Source organism: Pseudophryne corroboree, chromosome 5 (genome assembly GCF_028390025.1).
Source record: "Pseudophryne corroboree isolate aPseCor3 chromosome 5, aPseCor3.hap2, whole genome shotgun sequence".
NCBI classification, from domain to species: domain Eukaryota; kingdom Metazoa; phylum Chordata; class Amphibia; order Anura; family Myobatrachidae; genus Pseudophryne; species Pseudophryne corroboree.
Genome location: NC_086448.1, coordinates 190,594,601 through 190,617,499, shown reverse-complemented (window position 1 = coordinate 190,617,499; position 22,899 = coordinate 190,594,601). Strand labels below are relative to the sequence as shown.

The following is a 22,899-nucleotide window of genomic DNA, read 5'->3' as shown; positions in this document are numbered from 1 at the left end:
CTAGCAAGTCTGTCTGCTACTAATTGGTTGAAAGTAAATTGCCCATAGAAAAATGCTATCACAGAGCAGTCGTATCACTGCACGCAGCAGTGTTTGCTGTGATATAAAAGTGAGGGGGCATTGCTAGGCACAGGATGTAAAGTTACAAGTGAAACAGAAGCAGAACATTAAACTTCTAATAGCTATACTTGGTAAGCGTGACATACAAATGTTAAAAATAACCTGGGCCAATGTGCTTTAGAATTAAGAGCCCGGAGCACATCACATGTATGGAAAACACATTATCTCAAAGTTAAATAACCTAAATTTGACACTATTTGGACCCCATAGCTTTTCATGGTAGTCAGCCGGAGTGCCCAAAGGCACGAACCCTGGCCTGATCCCCTGGAGTAGGACCTTACAGTTGTTTTAATGTGACCCTGTAGTCTCTCACGAGTACCAGGACAGCACAACTAAGACTCATGGAACTTATTGTTTTTAAAGTGTACCTTATATTACTGGAATGTTATCTGCACAGAATGCTACTAGTCAACACAACTTACAAAGAATCCTTTCACTAACTGCCCTGGGCAGCATGAAACCTATGGAAACTGGCATAAATAAGTGGCATAAGTTGCTGAGGCACAGTCCTACCCCCGCCAGTATAAAAAATGACTTCATAAAAGCTGAGGAGAAACACACCATTGAAGAGTGGAGCTTCCTCCTCAGTCAGCCAGCACACTGCTCAGCGCCATTTTCTCTCTCTCTCTCCTCAGGCTGCAGAGACAACACTGGTCCTCCTCCACTACTGAACAAGTATCAGGGTGCAAAACAGGGGGGGCCACAGTGAATTTGGTGCTATATAATTGTGTGATTAGCATTATAAAGGCGCTGCATGTCAGTGGGCATTTTGTGTTCACAGACATTGTGTTACTGGTGCTGGGTTGTGAACTGGCAAATCCTATCTGGGTCCCTCTGACAGATTTTACTGTGGGTCTGTCCCCTATAAGTCCCGGAGTGTCTGTGGTGTGGTTGTGCACGTGTGTGACATGTCTGTGGCAGGGAATTGTTCCTCTGTGGGAGACATGTTAGAGACACAGAGGTGTTATATGACACCAAGAGCATGACTGGGTGAAAGGTTACACGATAGTGTGAATCATATCAGTAAGAGGTTGGACTGAATCTCATACAGAAAACGGAATATAATCTGTTGAAGATGTGATTTTTAATAGTTCTGCCTTTCATCCACAGGGACCCCTCTGGGTCACATACAAACAAGTAGTACAAAATGATACCGACACGGACTCTGATTCCTGTGTCGACACTAGTCATTCCAGGGGAATAGGTCCTAAATTAGCAAAAAGCATTCAAAACATGTTTTAGCTATAAAGGAGGTGTTAGAAGTTACGAAGCCCCCTCTTTTACCACAAGGAGAGGGTTTACTTTAGTAAAGAAGTAATGTAATTTTCCCTCCACCTCAGGAGTTGAACAGTCTCTTGGAGGGAGTCTGATTTAACCTGAAAAGAAATTTCAGATTACCAAAAGGAATTAAGGCAGCTTACCTTTTCCAAAAGGTGGGAGTCACCCCGCATTTTAGACAGGGCCCGGTCATAAAAGAGAAAAGGTGTTTCTCCCTGCGCCTGGAATGGCTTCACTTAAGGAGCCGACAGACCGCAAGTGAGTGAGGTGATCTATTGATGTGGCCAATGGGACTCCACACAGGCCTACCATTGTCTGTGAGTGGGTGAGTAGGGCTATTGAAAAGTGGTCAGAAAACTTGTCATTAGACATTGACACACTAGATGGAGACGATACACTCCTAACGTTAGGTCATATCAAAGACGCTGCTGCGTACGTACTAGAATCCATGAAATATATTGGTTTCTTGGGATCAAGAACCGCTACCATGGCAGTATCGGCTCGGAGGGCGTTGTGGATTCGCCAGTAGAATGCTGATGCAGATTCCAAAAGAAATATGAAGGCTCTCCCGTATAAAGGTGAGGCCTTGTTTGGTGATGGGCTGGACGCGTTAGTCTCGGCGACTACCGCAGGTAAGTCGACATTCTTGCCTTATGCTCCTACACCAGCGAAAAAGACACATCACTCTCACATACAGTCCTTTCGACCCAACAAATACAAAAGGGCCAAAGGTTCCCCCTTTTTTGCAGGTAGGGGAAGGGGAAAAGGAAAGAAATCTGCAGCGTCTCCCGGATCGCAGGAGCAGAAGTCCACCCCTGCTTCTGCCAAATCTGCAGCATAACGCTGGGGCTCCCTTGCGGGAGTCCGCTCGGGTGGGAGCACGTCTGAAACTTTTCAGCCAAATCTGGATTCAATCTGGCCTGGATGAATGGGTCTTACAAATAGTGTCCCATGGGTACAAACTAGAGTTTCAAGACGTCACCCCATGCCGATTTTTCAAATCGACCATGCCAGCTTCTCTTCCGGGAAGAGAGGCGGGAAGAGAGGCAGTAACAACGGCAATTCAAAAATGATGTCAGGATCAGGTCATTGTCCTGGTACCCTTGGCACAGTAAGGTGAAGGTTTTTTTATTCAAGCCTCTTCGTAGTTCCGAAGCTGGACGGCTCGGTCAGACCGATTTTAAACCTGAAAATTTACCGTTATGGTAAGAACTTACCGTTGATAACGGGATTTCTCTTATGTCCACAGGTATCCACAGGATAACATTGGGATATGCCGGAGCGACAGCGGAATTGGCACCAATCGGTCACAAGCTTTCTGGCCTCCCAGGATGCATCGGGGCTTCACCATATAATCCCGCCCACTGACTCAGTCAAATCAGTTCTTTCCACAGCAATTAGGCAGGAGCATCAGGTAGAAACCTATTCAGGCGATAAGAACACACATGCACACCCTTCCATGCAAGAGGGAAGAGGTTTAGTGATTGTCAAGATCCTCAAATCAGGTGCGTCAGGGTGGGACCCCTGTGGATACCTGTGGACATAAGAGAAATCCCGTTATCAACGGTAAGTTCTTACCATAACGGTAAATTTCTCTGGCCGGGCCCACAGGTTATCCACAGGATAACATTGGGATTCCCAAAGCCAGTTTAGTGGTGGGGACGCTCCTGATTAGACAGGAGAATCTTTCGCCCGAATTCAGCATCATGAGAGGCAAAAGTATCCATGGCATAATGTCTAATGAAAGTGTTAATGGAAGACCTATGTGGCTGCCTTACCAATCTGTTCTGCTGAAGCACCCTATTGTGCTGCCCATGAAGGACCTACCTTACGTGTAGAGTATGCAGAGACATTAGCCGGAGTAGGGAGATGAGCACGAGAATAAGATGCTGAAATTACCATTCGGAGCCCTTTTGCCAGCGTTTGTTTACTAGCAGGCCATCCTCTTCTAAATCTGTAGAGGATGGGAGAGAATCTGTTTTTCTGATGGCACTAGTACACTATGAAGATTCTTACCCGGACCACGTCCAGCGATGCTTCTCCTGCAGAAAGTCCCGATACCTGAAAAAGCTGGTACTACAATCTCCTCGTTAAGGTAAAACTTTAAAACCACCTTCGGAAGATAACCAGATTTAGTTCTAAGAACTACCTTATATGGAAATAATATTAGAAAAGGAGACTTACACTACCGTGCACCTAAATCTAACACTCTTCTAACTGGCACCCTTGCCAGTAGAAAGAGCCCTTTAGCCGTTAAACCTTCAAGATCTGCTCTCTTAAGTGGTTTAAACAGAGGTCCCTGAAAGATTTTAAGAACTAGATTCAAATCCCAGGGAACTGCAGGAGGAATGAATGGAGGTTGAATGTGTACAATTCCCCGAAAGAAAGTACACACAACCTGTAAGTCAGCATCTTTTCTCTGAAACTACACAGTTAATGCTGATACTTGAACTCTCAAGGAAGGTACTTCCAACTCCTTATCCAATCCTGCTTGAAGAAAAATCCCAAATCCTGGATACTTTAAAAAGATCTTGGATTCAAACTTCTTTCACTATACTAATGAATACATACGAGCTTAAGAAGGTTTTTCTTGCTCTAAGCATAGTTTGAATTACTTGTTTTGAAGATTCTCTAGCTTCTTAAGATAGAGCTTTCAGCAGCCACGCCATCAAAGACAGATGATCCAGATGGCTGTGACAACAAGGACCCTGCATTAGCAGATCTGGACGTTGAGGGAGCAGTATTGGTGCTTCCATGGACATCCTTAGTAGATCTGTGTACCAATGCCTTCTGGGCCAAGCTGGAGCTATTAGAATTATGGCTCCTTTTGCTTGCTTTATTTTTCTCACTACCCTGGGTAACAGGGATGTTGGAGGGAACAGATATGCCAGATGAAATTTCCAATTCACTGACAGTGCGTCTACAAGGAATGCTCCTGGAACCTTTGTTCTTGATCTGTACCTTGGAACCTTGTTGTTTAGACGCGACGCCATGAGATCTATCTCTGGCAGACCCCATCTGTTTACTAGAGTCTGAAACACTTCTGAGTGTAATGCCCATTCGGTTTCCTGAAATCCGCTTCCCAGTTCAGTACACCTGGAACAAACACTGCTGATAATGCTGGATGATGGAGCTCTGCCCACTTCAGTATGTGAGTCACTTCCTCCATCAGTCTCTTGCTGTGAGTTCCTCCCTGATGATTGAGGTACGCTACAGCTGTTGCATTGTCTGAGCGGATCTGGACTGGTCTTCCTTGCAGACTGTCCTTTGCCTGAACTAGAGCAATATATATGGCCCTTATTTCTAACAGATTTATTAGCAGGCGACTTTCCCTTATGGTCCATTTTCCCTGGAACCAAAGGTTTTCAAACAACACTCCCCAGCCTTGAAGACTGGCATCTGTTGTCAGAACTTGCCATTCTTTTATCCAAAAGGGTCTCCCCTTGTTTAAATGGTCTGTCTGTAGCCACCACACTAGAGACCTTTTTACGTTTACCGGAAACTTTATCATCTGCTTTTTTATTGTCTGATGATTTCAGTTCCATATGGTCAGAATAAGGTGCTGTAAAGGTCTGGAGTGGAATTGTGCATATTCCACCATGTCGAAGGTTGACACCATCAGACCCAACAGTCGCATTGCTGTATGGACTGACATTGTCTGAGTGTGCAATGACTCCTGAGTCATGACCTGCACCTTGGCTATCTTTTTCTCTGGCAAGAAAATTCTCTGTAGACCGGAGTCCAATATGCCCCCAAATGAACCATTCGTTGTGACGGAATTAGAGACGACTTTTCCCAGTTTATGAGCCACCCGTGTCTTTGTAGACAAACTACTGTCCGTTGAAGGTGGCTCAAAAGTCATTCCTGCGAATGTGCTAGGATTAACAAGTCGTCGAGGTATGGAAATATTCTTATCCCCTGCTTGCGGAGATAAGCTGCCATAACCACCATAACTTTGGTAAACACCCTGGGTGCTGTTGCTAGCCCGAAGGGCAAAGCTTGGAATAAACTATCAGTATATTTTTTTGGATTGTGGGAGGAAACCGGAGTACCCGGAGGAAACCCACGCAAGTACAGGGAGAATACACAAACTCCACACAGTTAGGGCAGTGGTGGGAACCGAACCCATGACCTCAGTTCTGTGAACCAGTAATGCTAACCATTACACCATTTGTACTGCTTGGAGGATGGCAAACCTGAGGTAACATTGATGAGACCGTGCTATAGGCACATGTAGGTAAGCATCCTGTATCCAGAGATACCATGTAATCTCCCAGTTCCATGGCCAAAATTATGGAGCGTAATGTCTCCATGTGGAATTTTAGAATCCAAATGTATTTGCGTAACCTTTAGAGATTGAGGATTGGTCGGAACGACCCATTCGGCTTCTGAATCAAGAAAAGATCGGAGTAAAAACCCTGTCCCCGTTGCAACGGGGGTACTGGGATAATTACACCAGACTGAAGCAATTTCTGAACTGCTTCTTGCAAGGCCCTGGCTTTCGATTCTATTCGAGACGGGCTGGTACAAAAAACCCTTTTTGAGGAGGCTGCCTCCTGAAGGGGAAACCATAACCGAGAGACACCACCTTCTGCACCCAAGCATCTGTCGACGACTGTTGCCATATGTATGCAAACTGAAGGAGTCGGCCCCCCACCCTGGAATCCTCCAGGCGGAGGCCCGTATCTTCAGGCTGATGGCGTCTGTTCAGGCTTGGAAGCTGGCTTTCTATTAGCCCATTGCTTCCTACCCCTGGCTGATCTATTGAACCGGGGTTGCTTAGTCTCCTCTTTAGCTTTGCCTTGCCATCGAAATGGCCGAAATTTTGATCCCCTAGTCTTATGATTCTAACTAGCCGGAAATCTGACATTTTTGGATTCAGCTTCCGATTCTAGAATATCTGACAATTGTTTTCCAAACAATATATTACCAGTAAAAGGCAATGCTTCCAACTCTTTCTTGGATTCTGCCTCTGCTTTCCAAGTGCGTAGCCAAACTGCTCTACGAGCGGCTACTGTCAAGGCTGATGCTTTAGAAGCAATCGTACCCACATCAAATGCTCCTTCTTCCAAATATTGGGCAGCTTGTCTTATACGACCTAGATGAGACTCCTGCTCCCTAGTAGGAGGGGAGATGCCATTCTCTAGTTCCTCCCCCATTCTACCATTGCCCTTGCACTCCAGGCCGAGGCCATAGCAGGCCTTACCACTGCTCATGATAGAGAAAATATATTTTTCAAGAAGCTATCTACCCTTCTGTTTGAGACATCATTTAGTGAGGTAGATGACAATGGCAAAGCAGATTTATGCACAAGTCGCAGTACATGTGCATCTACTCTAGGAGGAACTTCTCTCTTTTTGAACAGTCCGCAGCTGGAAAGGGATAGTAAGAATCCCTAAAACAGTTAACAAAACTGCTCCAGGCCAGGCTTGAACTTGCACCCTTTAGCATTGCTGGAGCACTGTTTAAATACAGGTGCCTCAGATTTTGACACTGCTTTGGCATCAATAAGGTCAGCTATATCTGATCATCATATGGGGTATTGGAATTCATCTTGTGTAGTCTGTAACATGGATGTATCTACCCTGGTTACCCATCTGTTCTGCTGTTTAATAGCCTGGCTATTTGTAAAAGCTGCCTGCATGGGTTAATAGTGTAACCTATTCCCCTGCTTTGGGTAGAACTGCAGGTGCTAATCATTGCCAGCAATTGCAAACAAGGCCTGTGCGACCACACCCCTCTAGCAGGGCATTGCCCCTCATAAGTAAGACACTGAACTATTCCATGCAAAATCACCATACCAGATAAGCATGTTAAGGGTGTAGGGTCACTTTTGCCGCTCACAGACAAGGTAAATAATCCACTTTTACAAATACTACATTCTTTTGTGACTGAAAATCACTTATATAGATATAGAAGTGATATCAATCTGACCACAATCCATTGTACCTGATTTGAGGTTCAGAACAGAACTGACAACACTTATAAAAGTAAGCATACATACTAGCAGTCAGTCACATGTTAAAGTATTAGACATTGTCATATGAGAATACAATCACCATCATAATAACTTACAAGTAAGTGGGATAATTGCATTTCTGTTTTAAACTGGGTTTTTTTCAAACATAACATGCAGAACACAGTAATATACAGGTCTCATATGCATTATGTACCAAAAGTAACAATTCATACTATCAAGTAGAGAGAATTTTTAGTACTGTATACCCTTCCTCCATAGAGCGGGATACAGGGAGACTCACCACACTTCCATATCCACAAATATGCTCGCAAGACGCTGAGTGGATTCAGATGCTACTAATGTACACTACCGCTCCTGATAACCGATGAAAGACACGGACGCTCACTAACGGACACAGACGCTCAGTGAATGCCACGTGTATGCAGACGCTAAGGTCTGCGACTTGGTCTAGGCGGGATCTCTAGTGTACACAACCGCAGCGTCTAAGCTGCGACCGAGTACCCTCGTGGTAGCGTCTGAGACGGAAGTGAGGTCATTCAGTTCATGGACGGGAGACGCGCAGAAACTGGTCATTAACTTGGGGGAGGGGCGACCAGGAGAGAATCTGATTCCCCCGCTGACTTAAACTTTAAGGATCGCGGCCTCAACCTAGTCCTGGCGCCTATGATCCCTAAAGCATAGCGCTGTCGCACCTGAGAGTGTTCAGCGCATCAACACACTGTTTGTAGTCTCCACCAAATGCAGTGTAGCTGTGTCCGGACCCCTAGTAAGAGGAAACCGATGCCTAACCTTCTCCCCATGCTCCGGCCACAGTCTGGTTACGTCTGCTGGACCTGCTAGAATCATCCGACACAGACGCCTGTCGAGACCGCGCTTGTACCGCGAAGGTAAGCGTTGCTGCGACCTGGTGGGGAGTTGTTGGAGCGACTCTTTCTAGTATGCGTTTAAGACGCTATTAAGAAAAGTCACTCAAGAAAAATAAAACCATAGTAAGACTATAAAAATAAAATAATAAAAAGCTACAGGCTGCTATAACAGCAGCCCTGTGACCATGGCCGGCTCCTTGCCGCACTTAACAAAAAACTGATTTGACTGAGTCAGCGGGCGGGTTTATATGGTAAAGCCCCGATGCATCCTGGGAGGCCAGAAAGCTCGTGACCGATTGGTGCCAATTCCGCTGTCGCTCCGGCAAATCCCAATGTTATCCTGTGGATAACCTGTGGACCCAGCCAGAGAAAATCTGAATCTCTACCTGAAAAGGTTGAAGTTCAAGATGGAATCCCTGAGGGTAGTGATTTCCAGTCTGGAAGAGGGGGACTTCATGGTCTCAGTAGACATAAAAGATGCTTACTTGCATGTCCCCATTTATCCTCCTCACCAAGCTTATCTGAGATTCGCAGTACAGGATTGCCATTACCAGTTTCAGACGTTGCCGTTCGGACTCTCCACGGCACCGAGAGTATTCACCAAGGTGATGGTGGAGATGATGGTCCTCCGTTAAAAAGGAGTCAATATAATTCCTTATCTGGACGATCACCTGATAAAAGCGAGATCCAGGGAACAGTTGGTGCAGAACATCGCACTCTCCCTGTCAATACTCCAACAACACGGTTGGATCATGAATTTTCCAAAGTCGCAGTTGGAACCGACGACAAGATTGTCCATTTTAGGAATGATTCTGGACACAGAAGTACAGAGAGTATTTCTTCCAGTGGAAAAGGCTCTGGAAATCCAGAAAATGGTCAAACAAATATTGAAACCAACAAGCGTGTCGATCCATCAATGCATTCGGTTGTTGGAGAAAATGGTAGCGGCCTACGAGGCCATACAGTTTGGCCGATTTCATGCCAAAGTATTCCAGTGGGACCTGTTGGACAAGTGGTCTGGATCCCACCTACACATGCACCGGAAAATAATCCTGTCCCCCAGCACCAGGATTTCGCTCCTGTGGTGGCTACACAGTTCTCACCTACTAGAGGGACGCAGGTTTGGGATTCACAACTGGGTCCTAATAACCACGGATGCAAGTCTCCGAGGCTGGGGAGCTGTCACACAGGGGGAAAGCTTCCAAGGAAAATGGTCAAGTCAGGAAGCCTGCCTTCACATAAACGTTCTGAAATTGAGAGCCATTTACAACGGCCTTCACGTACGTACGTACGTACGTACGTACGTACGTACGTACGTACGTACGTACATAAACAGGCAAGGCGGAACGAAAAGCAGAGCGGCAATGGCAGTAGTGACAAGGATTCTCCTCTGGGCAGAAAGACATGTTAGAGCGCTGTCAGCAATTTTCATTCCGGGAGTGGACAACTGGTAAGCAGACTTCCTCAGCAGACACGATCTCCGTCCAGGAGAGTGGGGCCTCCACCAAGAAGTCTTCGCAGAGGTGACAAGTCTTTGGGGATTTCCTCAAGTAAACATGATGGCATCTCGTCTAAACAAGAAGCTTCAGAGATATTGTTCCAGGTCGATAGACCCTCAAGCAATAGCAGTGGATGCACTGGTGACCCAGTGGGTGTTTCGGTCGGTATATGTTTTCCCTCCACTTCCACTGATTCCAAAAGTTCTCAAAATAATAAGAAGAACAAGAGCTTGAGCAATCTTCATTGCCCCAGACTGGCCAAGGAGGGCTTGGTATCCAGATCTTCAGGAGTTGCTCATAGAAGATCCTCTGCCTCTTCCTCCTCGAGAGGACCTACTACAGCAGGGGCCGTGTGTGTATCAAGACTTACCGCGACTACGTTTGACGGCATGGCTGTTGAGCGTCGGATCCTAGCCCGAAAGGGTATTCCCAAGGAAGTCATCCCCACTCTTAAATCAGGCCACGAAAAAAGTAACGTTTAAACATTACCACCGTATTTGGAGAAAATGTGTGTCTTGGTGTGAATCCAAGAAGGATCCTACGGAAGAGTCTGAGTTGGGACGTTTTCTCCATTTTCTTCAGGCTGGTGTGGATGCGGGCCTTAGATTGGGATCAATCAAGGTCCAGATTTTGGCCTGATCAGTTTTCTTTCAAAAACAATTGGCCTCCTTTCCAGAAGTTCAGACGTTCGTGAAAGGGGTTCTGCACATCCAGCCTCCATTTGTGCCTCCAGTGGCACCATGGGACCTTAATGTGGTGTTGCAGTTCCTTCAATCAGATTGGTTTAAACCTCTGCAGGAGATAGAATTGAAGTTTCTCACTTGGAAAGTGGTGATGCTTTTGGCCTTGGCATCCGCAAGGCGGGTGTCTGAGTTGGGGGCCTTGTTTCACAAGAGCCCTTACCTGATCTTCCATGAAGATAGGGCAGAGTTAAGAACTCATAAACAATTTCTTCCAAAGGTGGTTTCGTCCTTCCACATAAACCAACCTATTGTGGTGCCAGTAGCTACTGACACTTTCACTGAGTCACAGTCTCTAGATGTGGTTAGAGCTTCGAAGATTTATGTCGCACGAACAGCTCGATTACGGAAAACAGAGGCTCTGTTTGTCCTGTATGCTCCAACAAGATTGGGTGTCCTGCTTCTAAGCAGACTATTGCGCGCTGGATCAGAGGGACAATTCGGCAGGCTCATTCTACGGCAGGCTTGCCAGTACCGAAGTCGGTGAAGGCCCATTCTACTAGGAAAAAGGACTCATCCTGGGCGGCTGCCCGGGGCGTCTCGGCTTTACAACTTTGCCGAGCAGCTACTTGGTCAGGATCAAACACATTTGCTAAATTTTATGTTTTAAGTTTGACACCTTGGCCGATGAGGTTCTCAAGTTCAGTCAATCTGTACTGCAGGGTCATTCGCACTCTCCCGCCCGTACTGGAGCTTTGGTATAACCCCATGGTACTGAAGTGGACCCCAGCATCCTCTAGGACGTATGAGAAAATAGGATTTTAATACCTACCGGTAAATCCTTTTCTCCTAGTCCATAGAGGATGCTGGGCACCCGACCCAGTGCGTACTTTACCTGCAGTTTGTTCTTTATAGTTACACAAGTTGTGTTTCATTTGTTTTCAGCATGTTGCTGTAAATGGTTCATGCCTGTTGGCGTGTGTCATGTCAAATGCCATGTTGTGCGGCATTGGTTGAGGTGTGAGCTGGTATGAATCTTACCATTAGTATAAAAGTAAATCCTTTCCTCGAAATGTCCGTCTCCCTGGGCACAGTTCCTATAACTGAGGTCTGGAGGAGGGGCATAGAGGGAGGAGCCAGTTCACACCCTTGAAAAGTCTTAAAGTGCCCATGGCTCCTGCAGAACCGTCTATACCCCATGGTACTGAAGTGGACCCCAGCATCCTCTACGGACTAAAAGAAAAGGATTTACCAGTAGGTATTAAAATCCTATTACCAGTTATTTATATAACGCACATATTCTGCAGCACTGTACAAAGAATGCTCAGCAATTCGCATCAGTCCCTGCCCCAGTGGAGCTTACTCTATTTTCCCTACCACATGTACACGCACATACTAGGGCAATTTTTTGTTGGAGCTAATTAACCTACCAGTATATTTTGGATTGTGGGAGGAAACTGGAGTACCCAGAAGAAACTGGTGGAAATCGAACCCATGACCTCAGGGCTGTGAGGCAGTAATGCTAACCATTACACCATCTGTGCTGCCCCATTTCTTCAAGAAGTACAAATCAAATAGTAAATATTAAGCTTTTAAAGTACTCTAATAGATTTACCTGGCATTGGAGAAAATTGAAGTAATTGCTGCAACCTGTAACATTTTGAAAGAAAGAAGGGTATGCTGTTCTGTCACCATTCAGCAATGAATCAAATACCTATGGGAAAAACGGAGAAAAAGTCGAACTTGTAAATTGGTTCACAGGATTCCACATGCAGCTGCATAAACGGAAAGAAAAAAAAAAAGATTTAAAATGTAAAAATAAATGTAAACTAAAGCTACCATATTTCAATATTCTATAGTAAAATTACTTTTACCTCTCTAACCGTAAAGTTTTATTACTCCAATTTGCAAGAAAAAAAAAATGCATGAGAACCAACATAGACTTTGGAGGTCCTGCATTTTCAGAACCTACGTAGTTGCAACAAGCTGTAAGTCAAAAACTTAGTGCTAATTCTTTTACCTCTAAAACGCAGCATTAAGATTCAGAACAAAAGGAAGTTATGAGGCTTACTTAACCTCTCTGTATTGCACTTTAATGCAGTTAAAGTGTGAAAAGCTTCACAGAAGGGAGGTGGTGTGAACAAGCTATAAAAATAGAACAAATAATAGTCCTATTTGATTTTCCCACTACCACATTTAACAGTTTATAAATATAACATGACATACTGTACTGCTTTTGTTGAAGTGTGTTACCAGTGCAAGAAAGTTTAAAGTTGTAATTAATACTACTACTTGAGAAAGGAACATTTTAGTGTTGCGCCAAAACATTTGCGAGAATGTTCAATTGTTAGGTCCAGGAGAAACAAAAATTCAGCAGTAAAAGCTTCATTAATGTAATCACTTGTAGAATCACTGTGCCTGTAAAATAGGCCATGGAACATTAGACTAACCAAAAGCAACTGAAATGATAAACTCATAGTTATGTCATGTTGGCAGTTCTAGATTCCTAGCACATTCATGACAACAGCAAAACAGAAAATAATCCAATGTGTGGTCTTAATTAAAGCAATGTACACAAATCTTTCTTTTCAAAACAATGGCTACATTACTCTATTTCATAAATCTTACCCAACTACATTAGATTGCAAGCTGTAGCCAGCAGGGAATACACACCACTTGTTTCATGGAATATTCTGGTATTCATCAACTTCACAGTATTGTGGAATATGCTGGCAAATTTATAAGCATAAAATAACTTTTGTTTAAGAAAAGGTCTAGTGCAGGGTCGAACTGGCCCACAGGGGTACAGGGGAAACACCCGCTGGGCCCAACTGCCTGAGGGTTCACCTCCTCTTCTAGGGATCAGGTTCCAGACTTATACATATCTTACATTATTCTACACAGGACTATGGTGTATTATCAGCATTGCTGTTATTTATCTGGTTCATTATCATACATGGAATCGCAGTATTTACTAAATATTTAACAAGGGGCCAAGTCCATGCACTCTCTAATGGTTACCCAAATCTATGTGGTGGCTGGCCACACCCCCTCTGGAGGCTAGCCACACCCTAAACATGGGCCCCTACCACTGCATTACCCTGTGGGCCCTTCATACCCCAGTCCAACACGGGTCTTGTGTATTTGGTACCTACACACCTGTGATACAATACCGGTAAATGGGCAACACAATGACACAGTGGTCAACAACAAAAAAATTATAATAATTTTCTATCTGTAAAAAAAACTACAAAAAAAAAAAAAAGTCATATATAGCAAAGTATATACCGCCACCGAAAGCTGTGACAGAGTAATACATCGCAGATGCATTGGGGCCGAAACACCCGTTTCCTGAGCAGAAATGAAAAGTATGCTCCTCCCTTTAAACTCAGGTGGCACAAATTATGTAAACTTGGCAGGCAACCTCACTGGGATGAGCTAATATAAGTATCTTAAAGCACAGATCACGTAATACAACTTTTTACTTCAACAAGAACTCACATCCCTGTGACCATTTTATATTAATCACTGATTTTGAAAAGCGTGTACAGCCTTACAGAATAAAGCTGCAGTGTATATTTAGCCATCTGGGACACATGAAAAGCAAGTGACAGGGCCCTGCTCTCAAGCTAACAATCTATAGGGAAACAGGCATTGATACACAAGGATAGATGCCATCTATTGCATAATTGTCCACCAGATTGCAAAGGTTTGTGGTGGGCTGTATGATATGGCCACACAGCAATGATGAACCAGGGTCACGAGGAATGTAAAGTGCCAAAAGAAAATGTGTGAGGATGTGTGTGGACTGTACGGTGGAAATCTATTAGACAGGAAAGCTTATGAAGGTTATATGAGCGGTTCCGGAATTTGATAAGCTTGCCTGAAGAGGATGCTTGAAGGTTTGGAGACTAGAAGAGAGACTTATTGCGTGTGGGAGGGCATTCCCCAGAGTGGGTGCAGCCTGAAGAAAGTCCTGCAAATCGTAAATGGGAACGATAAATGAGTGTGGATGAGAGACGTAGATCTTGTAAAGAGCGAAGAGGTTGGGTTGGGAGATATTCTGAGATAAGCATGTAGTTTGAGAAATAATACACGATGAGTCACATTATTATGACCACCTCCTACATTTGATGTTGGCAGCGCATAGCCCATGAAGTAAGTCATATATTGTGCACTGGCTTGGTGGGTATGTAAGGTGAGCGATAGGCCGTCTGCACAACTCACTCATTGCAGTCATGGGAAAAAATAAGATTTTACTTACCGATAAATCTATTTCTCGTAGTCCGTAGTGGATGCTGGGGACTCCGTCAGGACCATGGGGAATAGCGGCTCGGCAGGAGACAGGGCACAAAAGTAAAAGCTTTAGGATCAGGTGGTGTGCACTGGCTCCTCCCCCTATGACCCTCCTCCAAGCCTCAGTTAGGATACTGTGCCCGGACGAGCGTACACAATAAGGAAGGATTTTGAATCCCGGGTAAGACTCATACCAGCCACACCAATCACACTGTACAACCTGTGATCTGAACCCAGTTAACAGCATGATAACAGCGGAGCCTCTGAAAAGATGGCTCACAACAATAATAACCCGATTTTTGTACCAATAACTATGTACAAGTATTGCAGACAATCCGCACTTGGGATGGGCGCCCAGCATCCACTACGGACTACGAGAAATAGATTTATCGGTAAGTAAAATCTTATTTTCTCTAACGTCCTAGTGGATGCTGGGGACTCCGTCAGGACCATGGGGATTATACCAAAGCTCCCAAACGGGCGGGAGAGTGCGGATGACTCTGCAGCACCGAATGAGAGAACTCCAGGTCCTCTTTAGCCAGGGTATCAAATTTGTAGAATTTTACAAACGTGTTCTCCCCCCGACCACGTAGCTGCTCGGCAGAGTTGTAATGCCGAGACCCCTCGGGCAGCCGCCCAGGATGAGCCCACCTTCCTTGTGGAATGGGCATTTACATATTTTGGCTGTGGCAGGCCTGCCACAGAATGTGCAAGCTGAATTGTACTACACATCCAACTAGCAATCGTCTGCTTAGAAGCAAGAGCACCCAGTTTGTCGGGTGCATACAGGATAACAGCAAGTCAGTTTTCCTGACTCCAGCCGTCCTGGAAACCGATATTTTCAGGGCCCTGACAACAAATAGCAGCTTGGAGTCCTCCAAGTCCCTAGTAGCCGCAGGTACCACAATAAGCTGGTTCAGGTGAAACGCTGACACCCACCTTAGGGAGAAACTGGGGACGAGTCCGCAGCTCTGCCCTGTCCGAATGGACAATCAGATATGGGCTTTTGTGAGACAAAGCCGCCAATTCTGACACTCGCCTGGCCGAGGCCAGGGCCAACATCATGGTCACTTTCCATGTGAGATATTTCAAATCCACAGATTTGAGCGGTTTAAACCAATGTGATTTGAGGAATCCCAGCACTACGTTGAGATCCCACAGTGCCACTGGAGGCACAAAAGGGGGTTGTATATGCAGTACTCCCTTGACAAACTTCTGGACTTCAGGAACTGAAGTTCTTTCTGGAAGAAAATTGACAGGGCCGAAATTTGAACCTTAATGGACCCCCATCTGAGGCCCATAGACACTCCTGTTTGCAGGAAATGCAGGAATCGACCGAGTTGAAATTTCTTCGTGGAGCCTTCCTGGCCTCACACCACGCAACATATTTTCGCCACATGTGGTGATAATGTTGTGCGGTCACGTCCTTCCTGGCTTTGACCAGGGTAGGAATGACCTCTTCCGGAATGCCTTTTTCCCTTAGGATCCGGCGTTCAACCGCCATGCCGTCAAACGCAGCCGCGGTAAGTCTTGGAACAGACATGGTACGTGCTGAAGCAAGTCCCTTCTTAGCGGCAGAGGTCATGAGTCCTCTGTGAGTATCTCTTGAAGTTCCGGGTACCAAGTCCTTCTTGGCCAATCCGGAGCCACGAGTATAGTTCTTACTCCTCTACGTCTTATAATTCTCAATATCTTGGGTATGAGAAGCAGAGGAGGAAACACATACACCGACTGGTACGCCCACGGTGTTACCAGAACGTCCACAGCTATTGCCTGAAAGTCTCTTCACCTGGCGCAATACCTGTCCAGTTTTTTGTTCAGGCGGGACGCCATCATGTACACCTTTGGTCTTTCCCAAAGGTTCACAATCATGTGGAAAACTTCCCGATGAAGTCCCCACTCTCCCGGGTGGAGGTCGTGCCTGCTGAGGAAGTCTGCTTCCCAGTTGTCCACTCCCGGAATGAACACTGCTGACAGTGCTATCACATGATTTTCCGCCCAGCGAAAAATCCTTGCCGTTTTTGCCATTGCCCTCCTGCTTCTTGTGCCGCCCTGTCTGTTTACGTGGGCGACTGCCGTGATGTTGTCCCACTGGATCAATACCGGCTGACCTTGAAGCAGAGGTCTTGCTAAGCTTAGAGCATTATAAATTGCCCTTAGCTCCAGTATATTTATGTGGAGAAAAGTCTCCAGACTTGATCACACTCCCTGGAAATTTTTTCCCTGTGTGACTGCTCCCCAGCCTCTCAGGCTGGCCTCCGTGGTCACCAGCATCCAATCCTGAATGCCGAATCTGCGGCCCTCTAGAAGATGAGCACTCTGTAACCACCACAGGAGAGACACCCTTGTCCGTGGCGATAAGGTTATCCGCTGATGCATCTGAAGATGCGATCCGGACCATTTGTCCAGCAGATCCCACTAAAAAGTTCTTGCGTGGAATCTGCCGAATGGAATCGCTTCGTAAGAAGCCACCATTTTTCCCAGGACCCTTGTGCAATGATGCACTGACATTTTTTCTGGTTTTAGGAGGTTCCTGACTAGCTCGGATAACTCCCTGGCTTTCTCCTCCGGGAGAAACACCTTTTTCTGGACTGTGTCCAGAATCATTCCTAGGAACAGCAGACGTGTCGTCGGAAACAACTGCGGTTTTGGAATATTTAGAATCCACCCGTGCTGTCGTAGAACTACTTGAGATAGTGCTACTCCGACCTCCAACTGTTCTCTGGACCTTGCTCTTATCAGGAGGTCGTCCATTTTCTTCGAAGAAGAATCATCATTTCGGGCATTACCTTGGTAAAGACCCGGAGTGCCGTGGACAATCCAAACGGCAGCGTCTGAAACTGATAGTGACAGTTCTGTACCACGAACCTGAGATACCCTTGGTGAGAAGGGCAAATTGGGACATGGAGGTAAGCATCCCTGATGTCCCGGGACACCATATAGTCCCCTTCTTCCTGGTTCGCTATCACTGCTCTGAGTGACTCCATCTTGATTTGAACCTTTGTAAGTGTTCAAATATTTCAGATTTAGAATAGGTCTCACCGAGCCTTCTGGTTTCAGTACCACAATATAGTGTGGAATAATACCCCTTTCCTTGTTGTAGGAGGGATACTTTGATTATCACCTGCTGGGAATACAGCTTGTGAATTGTTTCCAATACTGCCTCCCTGTCGGAGGGAGACGTTGGTAAAGCAGACTTCAGGAACCTGCGAGGGGAAACGTCTCGACTTTCCAATTTTTACCCCTGGGATACTACTTGTAGGATCCAGGGGTCCTGTACGGCTCCAGCGTCATGCTGAGAACTTGGCAGAAGCGGTGGAAGGCTTCTGTTCCTGGGAATGGGCTGCCTGCTGCAGTCTTCTTCCCTTTCCTCTATCCCTGGGCAGATATGCTTATGGGGACGAAAGGACTGAGGCTGAAAAGACGGTGTCTTTTTCTGCATAGATGTGACTTAGGGTAAAAACGGTGGATTTCCCAGCAGTTGCCGTGGCCACCAGGTCCGATGGACCAACCCCAAATAACTCCTCCCCTTTATACGGCAATACATCTTTGTGCCGTTTGGAATCTGCATCACCTGACCACTGTCGTGTCCATAAACATCTTTTGGCAGATATGGACATCGCACTTACTCTTGATGCCAGAGTGCAAATATCCCTCTGTGCATCTCGCATATATAGAAATGCATTCTTTAAATGCTCTATAGTAAATAAAATACTGTCCCTGTCAAGGGTATCAATATTTTCAGTCAGGGAATCCGACCAAGCCACCCCCGCGCTGCACATCCAGGCTGAGGCGATCGCTGGTCGCAGTATAACACCAGTATGTGTGTATATACTTTTTAGGATATTTTCCAGCCTCCTATCAGCTGGCTCCTTGAGGGCGGCCGTATCTGGAGACGGTACCGCCACTTGTTTTGATAAGCGTGTGAGCGCCTTATCCACCCTAAGGGGTGTTTCCCAACGCGCCCTAACTTCTGGCGGGAAAGGGTATACCGCCAATAATTTTCTATCGGGGGAACCCCGCGCCTCATCACACACTTCATTTAATTTATCTGATTCAGGAAAAACTATAGGTAGTTTTTCCACACCCCACATAATACCCTTTTTTGTGGTACTTGTAGTATCAGAAATATGTAACACCTCCTTCATTGCCCTTAACAAGTAACGTGTGGCCCTAAAGGAAAATACGTTTGTTTCTTCACCGTCGACACTGGAGTCAGTGTCCGTGTCTGTGTCTGTGTCGACCGACTGAGGTAAAATGGGCATTATAACGTCCCTGACGGTGTTTTAGACGCCTGGACAGATACTAATATGTTTGCCGGCCGTCTCATGTCGTCAACCGACTTGCAGCGTGTTGACATTATCACGTAATTCCTTAAATAAGCCATCTATTCTGGTGTCGACTCCCTAGAGAGTGACATCACCATTACAGGCAATTTTGCTCCGCCTCCCAACATCGTCCTCATACATGTCGACACACACGTACCGACACACAGCACACACACAGGGAATGCTCTGATAGAGGACACTACCCCACTAGCCCTTTGGGGAGACAGAGGGAGAGTTTGCCAGCACACACCAAAAACGCTATAATTATACAGGGACAACCTTTATATAAGTGTTTTTCCCTTATAGCATTTTAATATATATATATACATATCGCCAAATAAGTGCCCCCCCTCTCTGTTTTAACCCTGTTTCTGTAGTGCAGTGCAGGGGAGAGCCTGGGAGCCTTCCCACCAGCATTTCTGTGAGGGAAAATGGCGCTGTGTGCTGAGAATAGGCCCCGCCCCCTTTTCGGCGGGCTTCTTCTCCCGTTTTTCTGAGACCTGGCAGGGGTTAAATACATCCATATAGCCCCCAGGGGCTATATGTGATGTATTTTTAGCCAGAATAAGGTACTATCATTGCTGCCCAGGGCGCCCCCCCCCCCAGCGCCCTGCACCCTCAGTGACCGCTGCTATGAAGTGTGCTGACAACAATGGCGCACAGCTGCAGTGCTGTGCGCTACCTTATGAAGACTGAAGAGTCTTCTGCCGCCGTTTCTGGACCTTCACTTTTCGGCATCTGCAAGGGGGGTCGGCGGCGCGGCTCCGGGACGAACCCCAGGGTGAGACCTGTGTTCCGACTCCCTCTGGAGCTAATGGTGTCCAGTAGCCTAAGAAGCCAATCCATCCTGCACGCAGGTGAGTTCACTTCTCTCCCCTAAGTCCCTCGTAGCAGTGAGCCTGTTGCCAGCAGGACTCACTGAAAATAAAAAACCTAACAAACTTTTACTCTAAGCAGCTCTTTAGGAGAGCCACCTAGATTGCACCCTTCTCGGCCGGGCACAAAAATCTAACTGAGGCTTGGAGGAGGGTCATAGGGGGAGGAGCCAGTGCACACCACCTGATCCTAAAGCTTTTACTTTTGTGCCCTGTCTCCTGCGGAGCCGCTATTCCCCATGGTCCTGACGGAGTCCCCAGCATCCACTAGGACGTTAGAGAAAAGGGTGATTTATCAGGAGTTGCAAAAAAGGATGATTATAGGCCTTTGGGCCAAGGGAGGCAGCGTTTCTGAAACAGCGCAGTTTGTGAACAGTTTGCGTGCTGCTGTGGTGAAGGTGTATTGTGACTGGACAAATGGCACCATTGCTAATAACCATCAAACCCTCTCCTGGTTAATTATGCGATGTGTAGTCCATAGGCTACAGCGGGCTAACGCCATCATTAGAGCTTGATACATCGTATCCGCCACAGAAGCCTACGGGGGTTGCAGCTGCCAGCGGGAATGGAGGGATCATAGCAGATATCAGAGAAATCTGCTGGACTTCCTCAGTAATACATCCCATAGTAATACTAAATATTTGTAGTTACCACCAGAATATGCTGCAAATATTTATTGCTATATGGACCCCCAAATGTCAGCACAACCACCACACTTTCTAAACTCCACCAGACGTCAGCCCTAGTCATGACCGCCAATCTGGTTCTTAAAAATCTTGCCACCTACACCTATAAAACTAGCAGAATATATCCCCTTCTTACACGATACAACCAAAATGTTAAACTCAGACACTTCATCTCCTACTGGAAACCCCCATTTAGGGAACATTCTACTCCACATTCTGTCCTCATTAACATTCATCTTAAATCTTATCCTACATAACTTATCGTCCCTCTTCTGCTTACCCACTTTACAAAACCCTATACTAGCCCTCATACTCGCCCATGCCAGCACCTACTGACTGAATACCCATCGTATCACAGACTTTCTGACAGCCTCCTTTAAATGCTCTCTGGAAAAACTCTGTTCATTGAAAACTACTAAACCACCTGACTGATTCCTCCCCCGAGCACATATACCTTTCTATGCCAAACTCCAACTCTCATTTTTTAAGTAATAATTGTATTTTTATTTATATTGAAAATATATTCATATATAAAAGGTCTATATACCACTGAAGCACTCTACACCTATGTGTACAAACTCCAACTGTACCGAAATCCATCACTTAAAGCATACATATATACAATAATGCAACCAATTCTAGCTCAATCCAGTCTACCAAGTCTCCTGTATTGTATACTAAGCTACCTTTTAAACAAACTTTGGCCCTCATTCCGAGTTATTCGCTCGCTATCTGCTTTTAGCAGCCGCGCAAACGCTAAGCCGCCGCCCTCTGGGAGTATATCTTAGCAGAAGTGCGAACGAAAGGATCGCAGCGCTGCTAGAAAAAAAAGATTGTGCAGTTTCTGAGTAGCTCGAGAACTACTCCTAAGCTTGCAATCACTTCAGACTATTTAGTTCCTGTTTTGGCGTCACGAACACGCCCTGCGTTCGGCCAGCCACGCCTACGTTTCCCCAGCTACTCCTGCGTTTTTATCTGGCACGCCTGCGTTTTCACACACACTCCCCGAAAAGGGTCAGTTACCACCCAGAAAGACCCACTTTCTGTCAATCACTCTGCGACCAGCAGTGCGACTGAAAAGCGTCGCTAGAGCTTGTGTAAAACTGCATCGGCTTTTGTGAAAGTACGTCGCCGTGCGCATTTAACCGCATACGCATGCGCGGAAGTGACGATTTTTAGCCTGATCGCTGCGCTGCGAACGAAAGCAGCTAGCGATCAACTCGGAATCAGGGCCTTTGTTTTATACATCCATGATCAAGAGATCTCCCAACAGCTAAAACAAATCCATGCTTTTGGAACATCCACAGAGTGTGGCATTTACCAAGACATAAGGCTGAACTGAACACACAATATAGTATTTCACAAATTTTTTAATAAATCCTGATTTTCATTGGAAGCGAGACAGTTTATAATTCACAAGATGGAAAAAGATGTATTTGAACCATTGGTGGCTTAGTACACAGATAACTTTGAAACCTCCTGCATTTCCACAAGCAGTGGAAACTTTCTTAGCTTGCTGGATACACACTAAGATTAACTGTCCAATCTTTCTAGTTGGAACGAAAATCTGGTAATGTATGGGAGCCAATGACAACTGACCATTTGCTCCCCAATACTGGAAAACAAACAAAATGGACCTCAGACAAATTAGTTAAATCCATCGGATTTAAACAGTTTATACGTACCACCATTTTGGCCCATTTACCGGCTCTTGGGAGCAAATGTTGCTTGTCGTTTGCTCACATACTGTACATCAGATTTTCGCTCCAACCAGAAAGATTGAACAGAATCTTATACGTAGTACGTATCTAGCTTTACTCATTCACTAATAATCAGGCACAACATTATACTGGTTACGTTTTGAGGCATTTTTCAGACCAGGATTGGAGCTATCCACTACACACCTTTCTATCTCAAAAGGGATCCTTGCTGATTTCCTTGCAATTTTTACCCATTATATTTATTCATTACCAGTTATTTATATAGCGCACACATATTCCGCAGCACTTTTACAGAGAATACCTGGCCATTCACATCAGTCCCTGTCCCAGTGGAGCTTACAATCTATATTCCCTAGCACATTTACATGCACACACATACACGTTAGGGTTAATTTTTTGTCAGGAGCCAATTAATCTACCAGTATATTTTTGTATTGTGGAAGGAAACCAGAGCACCCGGAGAAAACCCAGGCAAGTACGGGGAGAATATACGTACTCCACACAGTTAGGGCCATGGTGGGAATCTAACCTATGACCTCAGTGCTGTGAGGCAGTAATGCTAACCATTAC

General features: G+C 45.7%; 1 protein-coding gene across 4 annotated transcripts in view; it reads right to left on the bottom strand.

Annotated features, from left to right (window-relative positions):
- CPVL (carboxypeptidase vitellogenic like) overlaps positions 1–22,899 on the bottom strand; it is a 392,151-nt gene that overhangs the window by 158,562 nt on the left and 210,690 nt on the right. For all 4 annotated transcript variants that reach the window (XM_063921970.1, XM_063921966.1, XM_063921969.1 and 1 more), the window contains exon 10: positions 12,039–12,137. In XM_063921970.1, coding sequence (XP_063778040.1) covers positions 12,039–12,137 — 99 coding nt within the window. The remainder of the gene's footprint in view (positions 1–12,038; positions 12,138–22,899) is intronic.